Source organism: Mastigoproctus giganteus, chromosome 11 (genome assembly GCF_048544385.1).
Source record: "Mastigoproctus giganteus isolate SK-2022 chromosome 11, ASM4854438v1, whole genome shotgun sequence".
NCBI classification, from domain to species: domain Eukaryota; kingdom Metazoa; phylum Arthropoda; class Arachnida; order Uropygi; family Thelyphonidae; genus Mastigoproctus; species Mastigoproctus giganteus.
In genome coordinates this window covers 162,172,769-162,187,358 of record NC_143585.1, presented here as the reverse complement: position 1 = coordinate 162,187,358, position 14,590 = coordinate 162,172,769, and the positions used below count along the sequence as shown (strand labels likewise).

The window sequence follows — 14,590 nt, the reverse complement described above, 5'->3', positions numbered from 1 at the left end:
CGGTCTAATCAAGAAGTGTGTGCTATGCACTCTGCTTCTGCCCACCTGGCTACGGAGTCGCCAACGCATAGGGCCAGAAGAATCTTTTTTGCAAGATATAAGACAAGACTGAGTTTTAGAAGGATTGAAATCAACTAAGTTGTCTTTGCCCCACTGGAGAATTACCTGGAGATCGGCATTTAAGGAATTGGTAGTGGATATTCGAGAAGTTTAAGCTGATTGAGCAAGGCAAGGTTTCTCAAAATGGAAATTGGAATGCAACGTGCTATCATCGGCAAAACTATGGATAGGATTTCCAGTCAATGGAAAAAGGTCATTAATATACAAGAGGAAAAGAGTGGGGATAAAAAACTGAACCTTGGAGGGCACCAGCTTGTTTGTTTGAGAATTTTTTACCCGCATGGGCATCTATGGTCATAGTGCGCTAGATACACCAGCATTAGTGGAGAAATTAAAAGACAGAGAGCCATCTACCATCACCCTCAGATCAGAGAGAAAACTGGATAACCAATTACAAAAAACAGTTGGCAAACCATAAGATGGAAGGTTGTTAAGAAGACCTTTAGGCCAAACACGATCTAAAGCTTTTGAGATGTCAAGAACAACTGCTTGTGTTTCATCAAACTTTTCCCTTGAATTGGTCCATAAATGAGTAACATGAGCCAGAATATCACCAGTGGATCAACACTGACGGAATCCATACTGGCGATCATTGATCAGAAAGAAAGTTTCTAGGTAGGTTAAAAGTTGGCAGTTAATTGATTTCTCCATTACTTTAGAAAGAGTAGATGTAATTGCAATGGGACAATAATTGGATGGGAGGGATTTGTCACCCTTTTTAGGAACTGGCTGGATATTAGCAAATTTCCAAGCAGAAGGAAAAACACCTTTGGAATAAGAAAGTGAAAAAAGGCGGTAAAGAGAGGAGCAAGTTCAGGAGCACAGGTTTTGAGAACATGTGGAGAAATACCATCAGTACCTAGAGCTTTCTTAGCATCAAGATTCTTCAAAATCCTTTTGACATCCTTTTGACGGAAAATCACAGGAGACATTGAATGGAGTGTGCTAGGAATGGTGGGAGGTGTTTTACCAAGATCATTAATACATGAGTTGGAAGAAAAATAGAATGCCAGCAGGTCGGCTTTATCTTTTGATGAAGTGAAAACAGAATCATCTGGTTTTGACAGAGATGGCAGCAGAGATGGACAAAAGTTGCAGCCAATATCTTTGGCAAGAGACCAGAATGTTCGGCTACCATTAGGGCAAGAAGCAAGTTTTCTACTCTTATCCTGTTCAAAATCTAGTTTGGACTGATTAATAACTGCTTTACAATTGTTGGAAGCTTTGGTGTAGCAGAAAATGAAACTGGAGATTTGGAAACAAGCCAATTACAATATGCAACGTTCTTCTCTCGAACAGCCTTAGCACATTTATTAGAAAACCAAGGTTTATACAAAGGATGAGATTTTAAAGTGGAGTGTGGAATAAACAATTCCATTCCTACAAGAATAATTTCACTGACACGATCTGAGCAAACATTGACATCAGAAGTTTTGAAACAGTAATCCTGCAAGATTTATTTTCCCAAGGAAAATAAATCTTGCAGGTCATCCCATTTTGCATTCTTGTAATGCCAAACAATACGAGGTTGGGAATAGCCATGAGATAAAGGCTCCATTGGAGAAGAGATAATCAAGTTGTGATATGAGATGCCTAAAGGACCACTCACTTCGACCGTGTACTTAGAAGGATTGTTTAAGTTCTAAGTTCTATAGGTTCTAATACCCCTCGTGTGTGGTGTTTTTTATAAAAAAAAAAAAAAATTATTTATTAGAGTAGAGGAAAAGATGAGGTGAGGTAGGTTGGGTTTTTTTTTTAGCTGATTTTTTTCTTTTTTTTTTTTTTTTCCCTTGCATAATTTGCCTCTACTAATAATAGCATGTATACTATTAAAGCTATATGGAACAAAAAATGCCAAACCCTACATACCTTTATCCACTTCAACACCACAGGTAAAAATTTTACACAAATTTGATGGTGTAATTCCTTAAGATTTTTAATAATACATGCAGTATCTTCATTATCCTCAATCATTAATCCACCTAACAATAAACCAGAAAAATTTCTATATTTCACATATACTACATGATACATAAAATATAACATTGTATGTTAAATACACTACTGAAATGGATCATTGTGGACAATTCAAATCATGGTTGGCACTCTTTTTCTGTATTTTATTCTGTATATTCAATTCAAAGATTCAGAGCTATCTGTCGAGCTAGCTGTTATCTTGCCTGTTTGCTTTTCAATTTAAAGTTTAGCATAGATTGCCTTTATGTTTATTATTTGGACCTAGTTAAACAGGCAGATAATCAGAAACAGATGGTCTTGCTAATTATTGGTGGGATATATCAAATGGTGTTAGCCCTCGAAAAAGTGCCATTCAATGTATCCAATTATCAATAATTAGCTGCATAATCATTATTTTATTTTATTCTATTTTATATTTTTATTTTATTTCTAATTATATGTTTATTTCTAGGGTATAGCAATGTAAACCAACACAGGCTATGTTAGTCTTTATAGGTTCTTTTGGCCTTAGGGCCCACTGAGTACTTTTATACCAATGTTTTAATACACTTTGAGTACCTATATAGTAGCAATTATACTTTTACAATGGTAATTAGACAATGCAATGTTCAATCTATAATTGATGACATTAATCTGATCAGACATATATTCCAATATTTCATAGCAAAATAAATACAAATATATATATAAAGAATCTTTCTTTCTTTTCCTATTATTTCCTAATCTATCATTTAAGGTCAGATTATGATATATAACAAAAAATAAAGAAACCTTTTCCTTTCTTCATAACCTAACCTAAATCAGCAATATAGTGAAAACATTCATGAACTCCAAAAATCTGCTTTTAATAATGAGAAAAAACATAATAAGCAACATAAAAATGAACGGAAGTGCTTTTTCAAAAAAAAAAATCAATTTCATAAATAGAAATCATATAGTTGCACCTCAAATTCACAATTTGATAACATTCTGAAAAGCACTTCATGATTTTTTTCATAAATTTGACGCCACATACAGGGTGTTTCAAAAATGATGGTCAATAATTTAAAGGTGAAAAGTACAAACTAAAATAAGCAAAAAAGTCCCAGTGAACATCTGGCCGCAAATGAACCATTTTCGAGATAATGCACATTTTCTGTTAAGATCCACCACTGGATGGGAGCACTAGTTTAGCAAAAAGCTGTGAATCTTTTGCTAAGGGTGGTTTTATTAAACATAAGATAATACATTTTAATTTTTGGTTTCAACACCACAGGATTTTACAGATGTTACAAGTTACAGGATGTTACAAAAGATGATACATAAAATATAACATAGTATGTGTTGTTGCATCCACCTTGCATCCGTACACAGCTTTGTAGCCTTCTCTGCATTGAGTTGTGAATCCTCTCAGGCATTCCTGGGTCATTTCTGATTTGCTGAAAGGCTCCTTCAAACCCAATGCTGCAATTCCTCAACTGTGTTAATGTCAGAAGTGTACACCAAGCTTTTTACATGACTCCAGATACAAAAATCCATAGGATTTAAGTCTGGTGATCTGGGAAGCCACATTACAGAACCACCTCTACTTATCCACCATTGACCATACCTTCTAGTTAGATACTGAGTCACAACTCGAGCAAAATGTGCCGGTGCACCATCATGCATAAAGCACATGTTCTGGTGTTGCTGAAGTGGAACATTATCACCATCAAGGAGGTCTGGAAGAACATTCTGCAGGAACTGAAGGTACAGCTCTCCTGTTAGCCTGTTTGGCAGAAAGTGAGGTCCAATTAGACAGTCTCCTAGTAGTCCTGCCCAGATATTCAATGACAAACGTTGCTGATGTCGTGACTCATGAATTTCATCAGGATTTTCATCAGGATTTTCGTCACACCAAACGTGACAGTTATGAAAATTAAAAGTACCATCACGAGTAAACCCATGTTCGTCAGTGAACTGTTAAAAATTGGGGGTTCAGGATACACTGTTGTTGCATCTACTGGCAGAAGTTAACTGTGGGAGGGTAGTCTGTATTGCTGAGAACATGTACATGCTGAATATGGTAGGAGTATAGTAATTGGCGATGTAAAATTCTCCACACACTGCTATGACTCAGTACAAGGTCTTGCAGAGCAACCCGCCTTGCCGAAATTCCTGGATTTTGTTCTATTCTTTCTAACACCCTTTCCTCAACATCAGGTGTTATGCTTCTGGGCCTACCTGCTCATACAAAGCGCCCATGGTCTCTAAAGCATTGATGTACCCTGATGAATGTGCACCTCTTGGACTGCCTTCGGCAGGGAAATGCTTCTTGGTACAAACATGCAGCCTTGAGTGCACTGCCTTTGGCTTTACCATACATGAAATGCATGTCCGCATACTCTTCGTTGCTGTTACCTCTTTCCACATTGACTATCCTTTGACAAGTACTAGTATGCCTGCTATGTCTCAGAGCATTGAGAGAGGAGAAAGGGAGACAATGAGCATAACCTAACCTAAACAAACAAATCAGTGGTGGATCCCAACTCTGTACAGTTCATCTTGTCAGTGGTGGATCCCAACTATAAATGTGCAATATCTCAAAAATGATTCACTTAAGCACCCATATTTACAAGGCTTTTTTTGCATATTGTAGTTAGTCTGTACAGTTCACCTTTAAATTATTGATCATCATTTTCGAAACACCCTGTATATTCATGTGACTCATCAACATAGTCTCTTCCACTGGGCTTCAATGTTATTCATATGTGTTCCTGTATGTGGATCTACAAAATGTTCCTTATGTTTCACCGTTAAATGTTTGTAATTCTTTTTTTCTATAACTGTAATATGCCTATATCCACACCATTGATCTGTTAATGATGGTAGCATTTTTTCCCCCTTCTTTTCGAATAATGCATAAAAGAGTTTTTGCTTTCCGATTTTTTATGAATTCCATGAACACGGATTTTGATTTTCTTTCAAATACTCCAAACACCCATTTCTTCTTGGCTGTTAAATTTCGTCCTCTGTGATGTTTTGGTTTTACCAATACAGTTTCATCTGTTCCTACAGTTTTCCCTGATCTGCCCAACTTAATGGGTTTTTTTAACAACTGCATTCGCAAATATCTCTTAGTGTCTTATAAAACTTAATTGCTGTTACTTTCGAAATCTCCAAATGGAATGTTGTCGTAGTTACTGGGGGCATGTTGACCAACAAGTATATAATGTACATTATTTTTTTTAATGGAAGTTTTGTATTTTCCATAAAACTATGTTTTAATAAAGAAATCCGCACAGAACATTTTCACAATGCCTGAACTTTCCACATGACTTTGTTCATGATTCAATTAGTTTAAAATAATTATTGCACTTAAAACAGTACAATTTCAGTGTTATTAATTTAATTTTCATAAAAAAATCAAGCAACGTTTCATTTTCCTTACAAATTTTGGCATACTTGCATTTTATGGGATATATCAATGCACCTGACATCATACTTTCAAATCTAGGTTTAGACTTATACATATGATACACTAACTCTTCCAACTAACATTGCGATTAGTAGTGATTGACATGCCTGGCCTGCTATGGTTAGTCTTAGGGTGTTTATCCCTCACTTGTCAATGTTTTAAACAGCAGCAAGTGGGGAATAAACACCCAAGACTAACGGATTAATGCGTAAAACAGTTTTCATAATCTATCATATAAGATACAAGATACAAGATTATGGACATGCTGTTTTTTGCTTGAATCAGTCCCAAATTGGTGGCGTAAACTAACATAACTTTAAGTGGTTCTAAATAAAATCTATTAAAAAAACTATACTTCTTTCACTTGAATAATCCAATGCCAAGAGAGAGAAAAGTGTTTTCTCAATCTATGTATAATGGACATGATACACTAAATCTGTATTTGCAAGAATGACGTCAAGTGCATTGATATACCCCGTAAAATGCAAGTATGCCCAAATTTTTTCCATCTTTAAAAGATTCATTGCTACTATTACCTATTCACAGTTCAGTATGAAACTAATTATGCACCGTTCTTTACTCATAAATACGCATCATAATGCCAACCAATGACTACACAGTATCTTGCTGTCAGTCACACCCACCACCAATCATTTCATTGCATGTCGCGCCTACATGTCAATCAATATATCATTCTCGACTTCTGCTCCAGACCAATAAGAATCACAGTAAGTTTCCCAAAGTTAAACCATAGTTCTCATGTTGGCTTTCTTTACCTTAACCCAATATTTCTTTGGTGAGCATTTGATGTTATCACAAAAGAAGAAATTCCTTTTTAGTACACAAGCCGAAAAAATTCACCAATCAGGATCATATGTTGTTCAAAGTCTGCATTTCCTGTTCTGAGCTGCAATAAAAAGGTACCCTATTGAAAAATAGATTTACTCCCTATCTCTTCTTTTGTTTTACTGTGGGAAGATTATTTCACACAAGCCTGTGACTGCTAAATGAGCTGCTGTTTCTTGTATTTTCTCTATCTTGTGAACTCCTCTGACCGTGTGGTCATCCCGGAATGTAAACAGAAAATTTTTTTGTTTGTTTGAATGCTGTCCAGATGGCACCTACCACCAATTATCAACTCGTTCACTGTCTTCTAAGTTACACTGTGTTCATGATTATCCCCTTTGGGGAATATTGGCAAATACTGACATCTGTCAGAAACAGAAAACAGTTTACGTTCCCCCACCATAACGAATTACTTTCGGTAACATAAAGGGTAACTTTCTGTTTGATTTTACAGCTAGGTACCTCTCAGGAAAAAATACCTATTGTTACTATCTTCACACTACTTGATATTATTTACAGATGGAATATTGACAAGTACTTTCCATCCATTTGAAGTAGAAAACATTCTCCACTACCCATTCTGTAATGGATTACTTTCCGTGCAATAAAGGATTACTACTGCTTGATTTTACTGCAAGGAGCTTTTCAGATAAATAAAACACTTGTAACTGTCTTCAGCTCACTTGGCAATATTTCCAGAGGGATTACTGACAAGTACATCGAGGGCTTAGCTTCAGATAATGTTAATTACAAAATTGCATTTTTGGTTTGAGACAACTTTAGTTTAACTTTACACAAATAACGATGAATATCATGTTTGAAATGTATTTATCGTAGTTTACAAGTTAGCTTGAGCTACAAGCACATTTCTGGTAAACCAAGAAAATGTCAAATTACTTTTCTTGGTTAATTACAAAAACGATTACTACAAAATGATTTTGTAGTTAGCATTAGTTGAGGCATATGATGCAAGAAAGCAAGCTTATAGAACATCAGCCAAAAACAAACCCATTTCACCCATCCGGTCACTCCAAATGTTTGTCTAGTTCAGCATTAAATTTATTTAAGCTGTCAACTTCCACAACAACAGATGGAAGTCTGTTCCAGCAATCAACTACCGGCTGGCTAAAGGGAAACTTCTGCACATCTATTCTGCAACTGTCTTTCCTCAATTTGAATCTATGACCACCCAGATTCTTAATCTCAGCAAGTGGAATTATCTCATCAGTATTGAGCCTGCTCAAACCATTCAAGGCCTTGTACACCTCAATCAAATCACCTCACAGGTGTCTAGTCTCCAGATGCCGCAACTGACAGAATTTAAGCCTCTCATGGTAAGAGAAACCCTTTGTTCCTCTCACCAATCTTGTTGCCCTTCTCTGTACTCTTTCTAGCAACTCTACATCCTTCCTACAACGAGGCCTCCAGACCTGTATGCAGTACTCAAGGTGTGGCCTGACCATTTCTTCTACAAAGGCATAATGACCTCCTTGTCTCTGCTATCAAAATTCCTATATATCATTGACAAAACTCAAATGACCTGCTCTGGCTCCCCATCTGCACTGCTCAGAGAACTTCATATCCGAATACCTAGGTCTTTTTCATTCTTCATCTCCCTGAGTGTAGTACTACACAGTTGTACGTTTCTCTTGGGTTACTGCTACCCACATGCAGTACTTTGCATTTGTCAATATTAAACTTCAGTTGCCACTTCTCAGCCCATCCACCTAACCTTTCTAGATCCTATTGCAGAATCATACTGTCTTTACTATCATTAACAACCTTGCCAACCTTTGTGTCATTTGCAAACTTTATCATATCAGGTATATCAGGCTTAATGTCATTGGCATCCATGTAGAGCAGTGTCCATTTATTACCACTCTCTGCTGTCTCCCAATCAACCATCCCTTTTTCCATTGCAGCAACTTGCCCTTAATTCCATACCAATTTGTACAGCAGTCTTCCATGTGCAACAGTATCAAAAGCTTTTGCATCCAGTTCCTTTGTGACAACATCGTAGTATACAATCAGATTGGTGACAGACAAGATTTCCCCTTAACAAACCCATGCCGTGTCTGAACTATTATTGTAGTCTCGTCTAGGTGATCGTGCATCACTAGTTAACATTGTCTAACACTAAATGCTCGACATGTTAGAAGCAGAAAATGTTCTCCATTACCCACACAATAGTGTATCGTGTATAGTGGAGTGGTTTTCAACTGGGGTGCATGTAATTTGGGTTTAAGTTACATAAAGTATTATTATTTTATTTTTTTTAAAGTTTGTATATTTATTTCATTATAAAAAGGTGTATGGTATCCATGTACCGTATCTTTTTAATTTTGTGGTGATCTAGAATTGATCTCTATTTAGTACCTCTATATAAAGAATAAAATAATTATATAGGTATATATCAAAAGGTTGAAGCAAGAAGAAGAAATGAATCACTTATAAGTTTATCAAGTGGAAATCTGCTGTACACCAACGGAAACAGTGAAAGGAGTGAAGGTGGTGTTGGGTTTCTGGTCCATAAAATTTTAAAAAACAACATTTTGGAATTCAAAAGTATATCACCAAGGGTGTCAAAACTAATACTCAAGATTTCTAAGAGGTACAAGCTAAAGGTTATAATGATTTATGCACCAACATCGAGTCATGATGAGGAAGAGGTTGAAGAAATGTATTCCGAAATTGAGAATCTTCTAGATGAGCAGAAAACCCACTACACTATTATTATGGGGGACTTCAATGCTAAGGTTGGAAAAAGACAAAACAGCGCAGAAAGGGGAACTATAGGAAATTTTGGAATTGGTGAAAGAAATGGAAGAGGCGAAAGACTTGTGGAATTTGCAGAATCTCAAGGATAGTCAGAAATGAACACTTTTTTCAAGAAAAGGATGAACAGAAAGTGGACATGGAAGAGTCCAAATGTATTAACAACTAAGGAAATCGACGTCATCCTTACTAACAGAAGATATATTGTGAATGATGTTACCATCCTGAATAAGGAAAATGTTGGAAGTGATCAAGAATGGTATGATGTACACTTGATATAAGAAGTAGGAAAGGAAAAAACTGACTCGAGTAAATAATACAAAGGTCTTTGAGATAACAGAAGGGGAGAAAAAGCAGTATGTACCGGAACTTAAAAACAAGTTTGAGCTTCTGCAGACTGCTCAGGACCAAGATATCGACGAGGAATATTACAACTTTCTGAAAGTGATAAAGCCCAAGAAACCTATAGGGAAAAAGAAATCCAAAGAAGAAAAATTAGCCAAGAAACATTTGTTATGATGAACCGAAGGCGAAAAATGAAGAGCAAGAAAAACAATGACAAGTAGAAAATTGAGTATACTGAGTTATGCAAGGCCATTAGAAAGAGACTCAGAGAGGACATAACAAGATTTAACACAAGAAAAGTACAACAAGCATTAAGGGAAAACAAAGGACTTAAATCAGCAGCCATGAGCAGTAATACAGAAAGACAAATGAGACTAAAACTAAAGAATAGCAATGGTGTACTTATAAATTGCAGAGAAGGCATAATTCATGCAGCAGAAGACTACTATAGAGAATTATACAAGAAGCAAGGGAATGATGCCAGCAGTGGGGAAGATGGATTGCAAATTAGCATCATAAGAAAATGCATTGAAGAAAATGAAGAATCAGAAAGCCACGGGGGAAGATGAAGTTACTGTAGAGTTGTTAAAATTGGGAGGAAGAGACATAACACAAAAACTGGCAAGGCTCTTCACAAAGTGCATTAGAAAAGGTGTGACGCCTAAGCAGTGGAATAATGCAATCATAGTTTTGCTGCATAAGAAAGGAGATAAATCAGAAATTGGAAATTATAGACCAATTAGCTTGTTATCCCACATCTACAAGTTGTTCACAAGGGTCATTACTAACAGATTAGAAAGAATACTTGATGGGAATCAACCGAAAAAGCAAGCTGGCTTTAGGACAGGATTCTCAACTATGGATCACCTTCACATAATATCACAGCTAATGGAGAAAGCAAATGAATATAAAACACCATTATGCCTGAAATTTGTGGATTATGAAAAGGCATTTGACTCCATACAGCATAAGGCAATGTTTCGGGCACTGGAAAGACAAGGCATAGATACCCAATATATTATGATTTTGAAGAAAATATGTGAGAATGCTACCTCCTTTATTAGACTAGACAAAGACAGTAGGAAATTTAAAATCGAGAAAGGAGTTCAACAAGGAGACACAATATCTCCGAAGATGTTTACTGCTGCTCTTGAGGAAGCTTTAAGAAGATTAGACTGGTCGCAGAAAGGAGTCAATGGAAACAGAGAGTACCTAAACCATTTACGATTTGCAGATGACATTGTGGATATAAGCCGCGATCCCAAAGAATTAGAGGAAAAATCTTAATCAGTTATGCACAGTTAGTAAGGGTTTTGGACTAAAGATGAATATGGTTAAAACAAAAGTAATGATGAACAAATATGCCACAGAAAAGGAAATAATGATTGAAGGAGCAGTAATTGAAAAGGTGGAGTCATATACTTATCTGGGACAAGTTATTAGCTGTAATAATGATAAATGGCTGGAAGTAAAGAGAAGAATAAATTTTGGATGCATAGCTTTCAGGAAATATAGTCACATAGTGAAGAGCAATGTCCCAGTTTGTCTGGAACGTAAAATAATGAATTAATGTATACTCCCCACCATGACTTATGGAAGTGAAACTCGGGCAATCACCAAAAGAATGGAAGAGAAGTTGAGAACTAAACAGCGAAGAATGGAACGAATTATATTGGGAATCAGACTGTTCGATAAGAAGAAAAACACATGGATTAGGCAGCAAACTCAAGTAAAGGACATTCTTATCAAAACTAAAGAACTAAAATGGTCTTGGGCAGGACACACAGCTCGAAGACATGATGACAGATGGACTAAGAAAATAACAGAATGGTACCCAAGAGGAGCTAGAAGAAAACCTGGAAGACAAAGGCGGAGATGGATAGATGAAATTCACGAGTTTGTGGGTAGTAAATGGATGGCCAGTGCTCAAAACAGAAGGATCTGGAAAGTTGCTGAAGAGGCCTTCATCCTGCAGTGGATTTAAAATGGGGGGGGGGGGTGTTCAGAGTAACCATTCCCCCCTGCCAAGGGAAGGGATGGAAAGCGAACCGTGTGAAGGTAGTAGTGGCATGTGATGCAAGAAAGCAAATGTATGATCTTATGCAGCATCAGCAAAAAAAAAAAAAAAAAAAAATCACACCATTCCCTCCAAATGCCTGTCCAGTTCCTCCTTAAATTTATTCAACCTATCAACTTCCACAACAACAGATGGAAGTTTGTTCCAGCAATTAACCACCCGCTGGCTAAAGGCAAATTTCCGCACATCTATTCTACATATGTCTTTTCTTAATTTGAATTTATGCCCCCATAGATTCGTAATCTGAACAAGTGGAAGGATCCCATCAGAATTCAGCGTGCTCAACCCATTCAAGGCCTTATATACCTCAATCAGATCACTGCACAGGTGCCTAGTCTCCAGCCACTGCAATTTGCAGAACTTAAGCCTCTCTTGGTAAGAGGATCCCTTCATTCCCCTCACCAATCTTGTTGCCCTTCTCTGTACACGCTCAAGTAAATCTACATCGTTCCTAAAATGAGGCCTCCAGACCTGTACGCAGTACTCAAGGCGTGGCCTGACCATTGCCTTATACAGAGGCAATGGTCAGGCAATTGCCTTATACAGAGGGATAATCACCTCCTTTTCCCTGCTAGCAAAATTTCTATATATCATTGACAAAACCCCATGACCTGCCCTAGCAGCCTGTCTGCATTGCTCAGAAAACTTCATATCTGCCTGCACAATTACTCCCAGGTCTTTTTCATTTTCTACCACCTTAAGTGTAGTACCACACAATGGTACGTTTCTCTGGGGTTACTTCTACCCATATGTAGTACTTTGCATTTTTCAAGGTTAAACTTCAGTTGCCACTTCTTAGCCCATATGCCAAAATTATCTAGATCCTGTTGCAGTAGCACACTGCCATTACTGTCATTAACAACCCTGCCAACCTTTGTATCATCTGCAAACTTTGACATTAAGCCTGATATACCTTCATCAATATCATTGATAAATATACAAAACAACAGTGGACCTAACACCGAACCCTGTGGGACTCCACTAATAACATTAGTCCAAGAAGAGCAGCACCCATTGATTACCACCCTCTCTCTTCTAGCACTTAACCATCCTTTTATCCATTGTAGCAACTTACCTTTAATACCATTCTGCTGCAATTTGTACAATAGTCTTCCATGCGCAACAGTGTCAAAAGCTTTCCTGAAAACCAAATATATGATATCAAAATTATTTTTCGCATCCAGTTCCTTTGTAACCACATCATAATATCCTATCAAATTTGTCAGACAAGACTTTCCCTTAACAAACCCATGCTGTGTCTGAATTATTGCTGCAGTCTTGTCTAGATGATCCTGCAATGCATCTTTAACCAGCAACTCCATTATTTTACCAGGAACAGAAGTTAAACTAACTGGTCTGTAATTACTCGTGTCACCCTTCGATCCCCCCCCTTTGTGAATTGGGGATACATTTGCACATCTCCAGTCCGTGGGAACCTCCCCTGAGTCCAAGGATGCTCTCATAATTATGGCTAAGGGTTTGCTTAGTTGCTTTGCCGCCTCCTTTAATATAACTGGATAGATCCCATCGACCCCAGGTGCTTTTCTTACTTTTAACTTCAACAATTTCTCTTCCACTTTGCTCTCAGTTATTACAAAATCATTAAGTATCTTGCTACAATTTGATAACCTTCTGCCATTTTCAAACCTTAATAATTCCTCACGTGTGAATGTAGATGCAAAATACTCATTCAGCTTGTTTGCTATCTGAGCAGGATCATCAACAGTCGAACCATCGATGTCAAATGGACCAATCAGATTCATCCCCTTCCTTTTAGAGTTTATATAAGTAAAGAAATCCTTGCTGTTTTTCTTAGCATCTTTTGCCAAGGATCTCTTGCAATCTGCCTTCGCCTGCCGAACCTCCTTTGTGACCTGATTACAGATTAACTTATATCTGCCATAGGCTTCTGAGTCACTTGATAATTTATATGCATCCCATGCATTTTTCTTCTCAGTTACGAGTCTCATTAGTTCATTTGACAACCATTTAGGCCTAAACCTTCGAACAATATTTCTTAATATGTATGAACCTTTTAGTAGCTTCCACGATTAATTCCTTGAGTGCTTCCCACTTAGAATTTACTGTTGGTAACATCGTCAGTTGATCCCACTGTACAGAATTTAAAAACTGTCAGAGACCACTGTACTCGCCTTTACGGAAGCAAAAACCCTTTCCTTTACCCCTGATGGTAATTAAATCTTTAAGTAAATCCCACGTCAGTACACTGTGATCACTGCCACCTAGTGGTTCTTTTATCTGCAAATTCCTAATACATGAATGATCACTGCTGATAACCAGATCAAGAGTATTACTTTCTCTGGTTGCCTCTCGAACATGTTGCTGCAGAAAACAATCATCCAATAAATCCACAAAAGTCTGACTAGTGTGTGAGTGCCCAACCCACAAGTTCCAGTCAATATCTGGGAAGTTAAAATCCCCCATTATAAGACATTCCGATTTACTAGCCCACTCTATTTCTCTGTACAATTGTTCATTGTACCCATTCAAGTCATTAGGCCTATAACACCCTCCTACTCTTATTTTTGCTTTCGCAGTGCTTATGTCACACCAAACTGACTCAACAGTGCACTGTTCATCTATATCAACTGGATGCACTTCTTTTGATTTTATGTTTTTCTTTATTAACAGCATAACACCTCCTCCCTTCCTATCCTGTCTATCCTTTCTGTACACATTGTACTCCCCAAATTCCAGTTCGGCATTCCTTATATCTGTGTGACACCACGTCTCTGATATCCCAACAATATCCGCCTTTGATGTCTTGACCAACACTTCAAATTCATCAAATTTATTTACTATACTTCTAGCATTGGTATACATGCAAGTATATACCCAGGTATACCCAGTTCAAATCGCCAAATGACGTTTCGGCAGCAAACTGCACAATGTCTTTGTTATGTTGTCCTGTCCATGTGAGTGGTCAAGTTCAGATAATGGCTCCAGTTAAAGCCAGTGGTCAGATCCAGGTTAAGTTAACGATTTGTTGTTCT

At 37.2% G+C, this 14,590-nt stretch overlaps 1 protein-coding gene across 2 annotated transcripts in view; it reads right to left on the bottom strand.

Moving 5' to 3' along the window:
• The window catches only part of LOC150078544 (UV-stimulated scaffold protein A-like), a 418,082-nt gene that overhangs the window by 254,281 nt on the left and 149,211 nt on the right, over positions 1–14,590 (bottom strand). For both annotated transcript variants that reach the window (XM_090384753.1, XM_090384754.1), the window contains exon 7: positions 1,990–2,102. In XM_090384753.1, the coding sequence (XP_090240879.1) occupies positions 1,990–2,102 (113 nt within the window). The remainder of the gene's footprint in view (positions 1–1,989; positions 2,103–14,590) is intronic.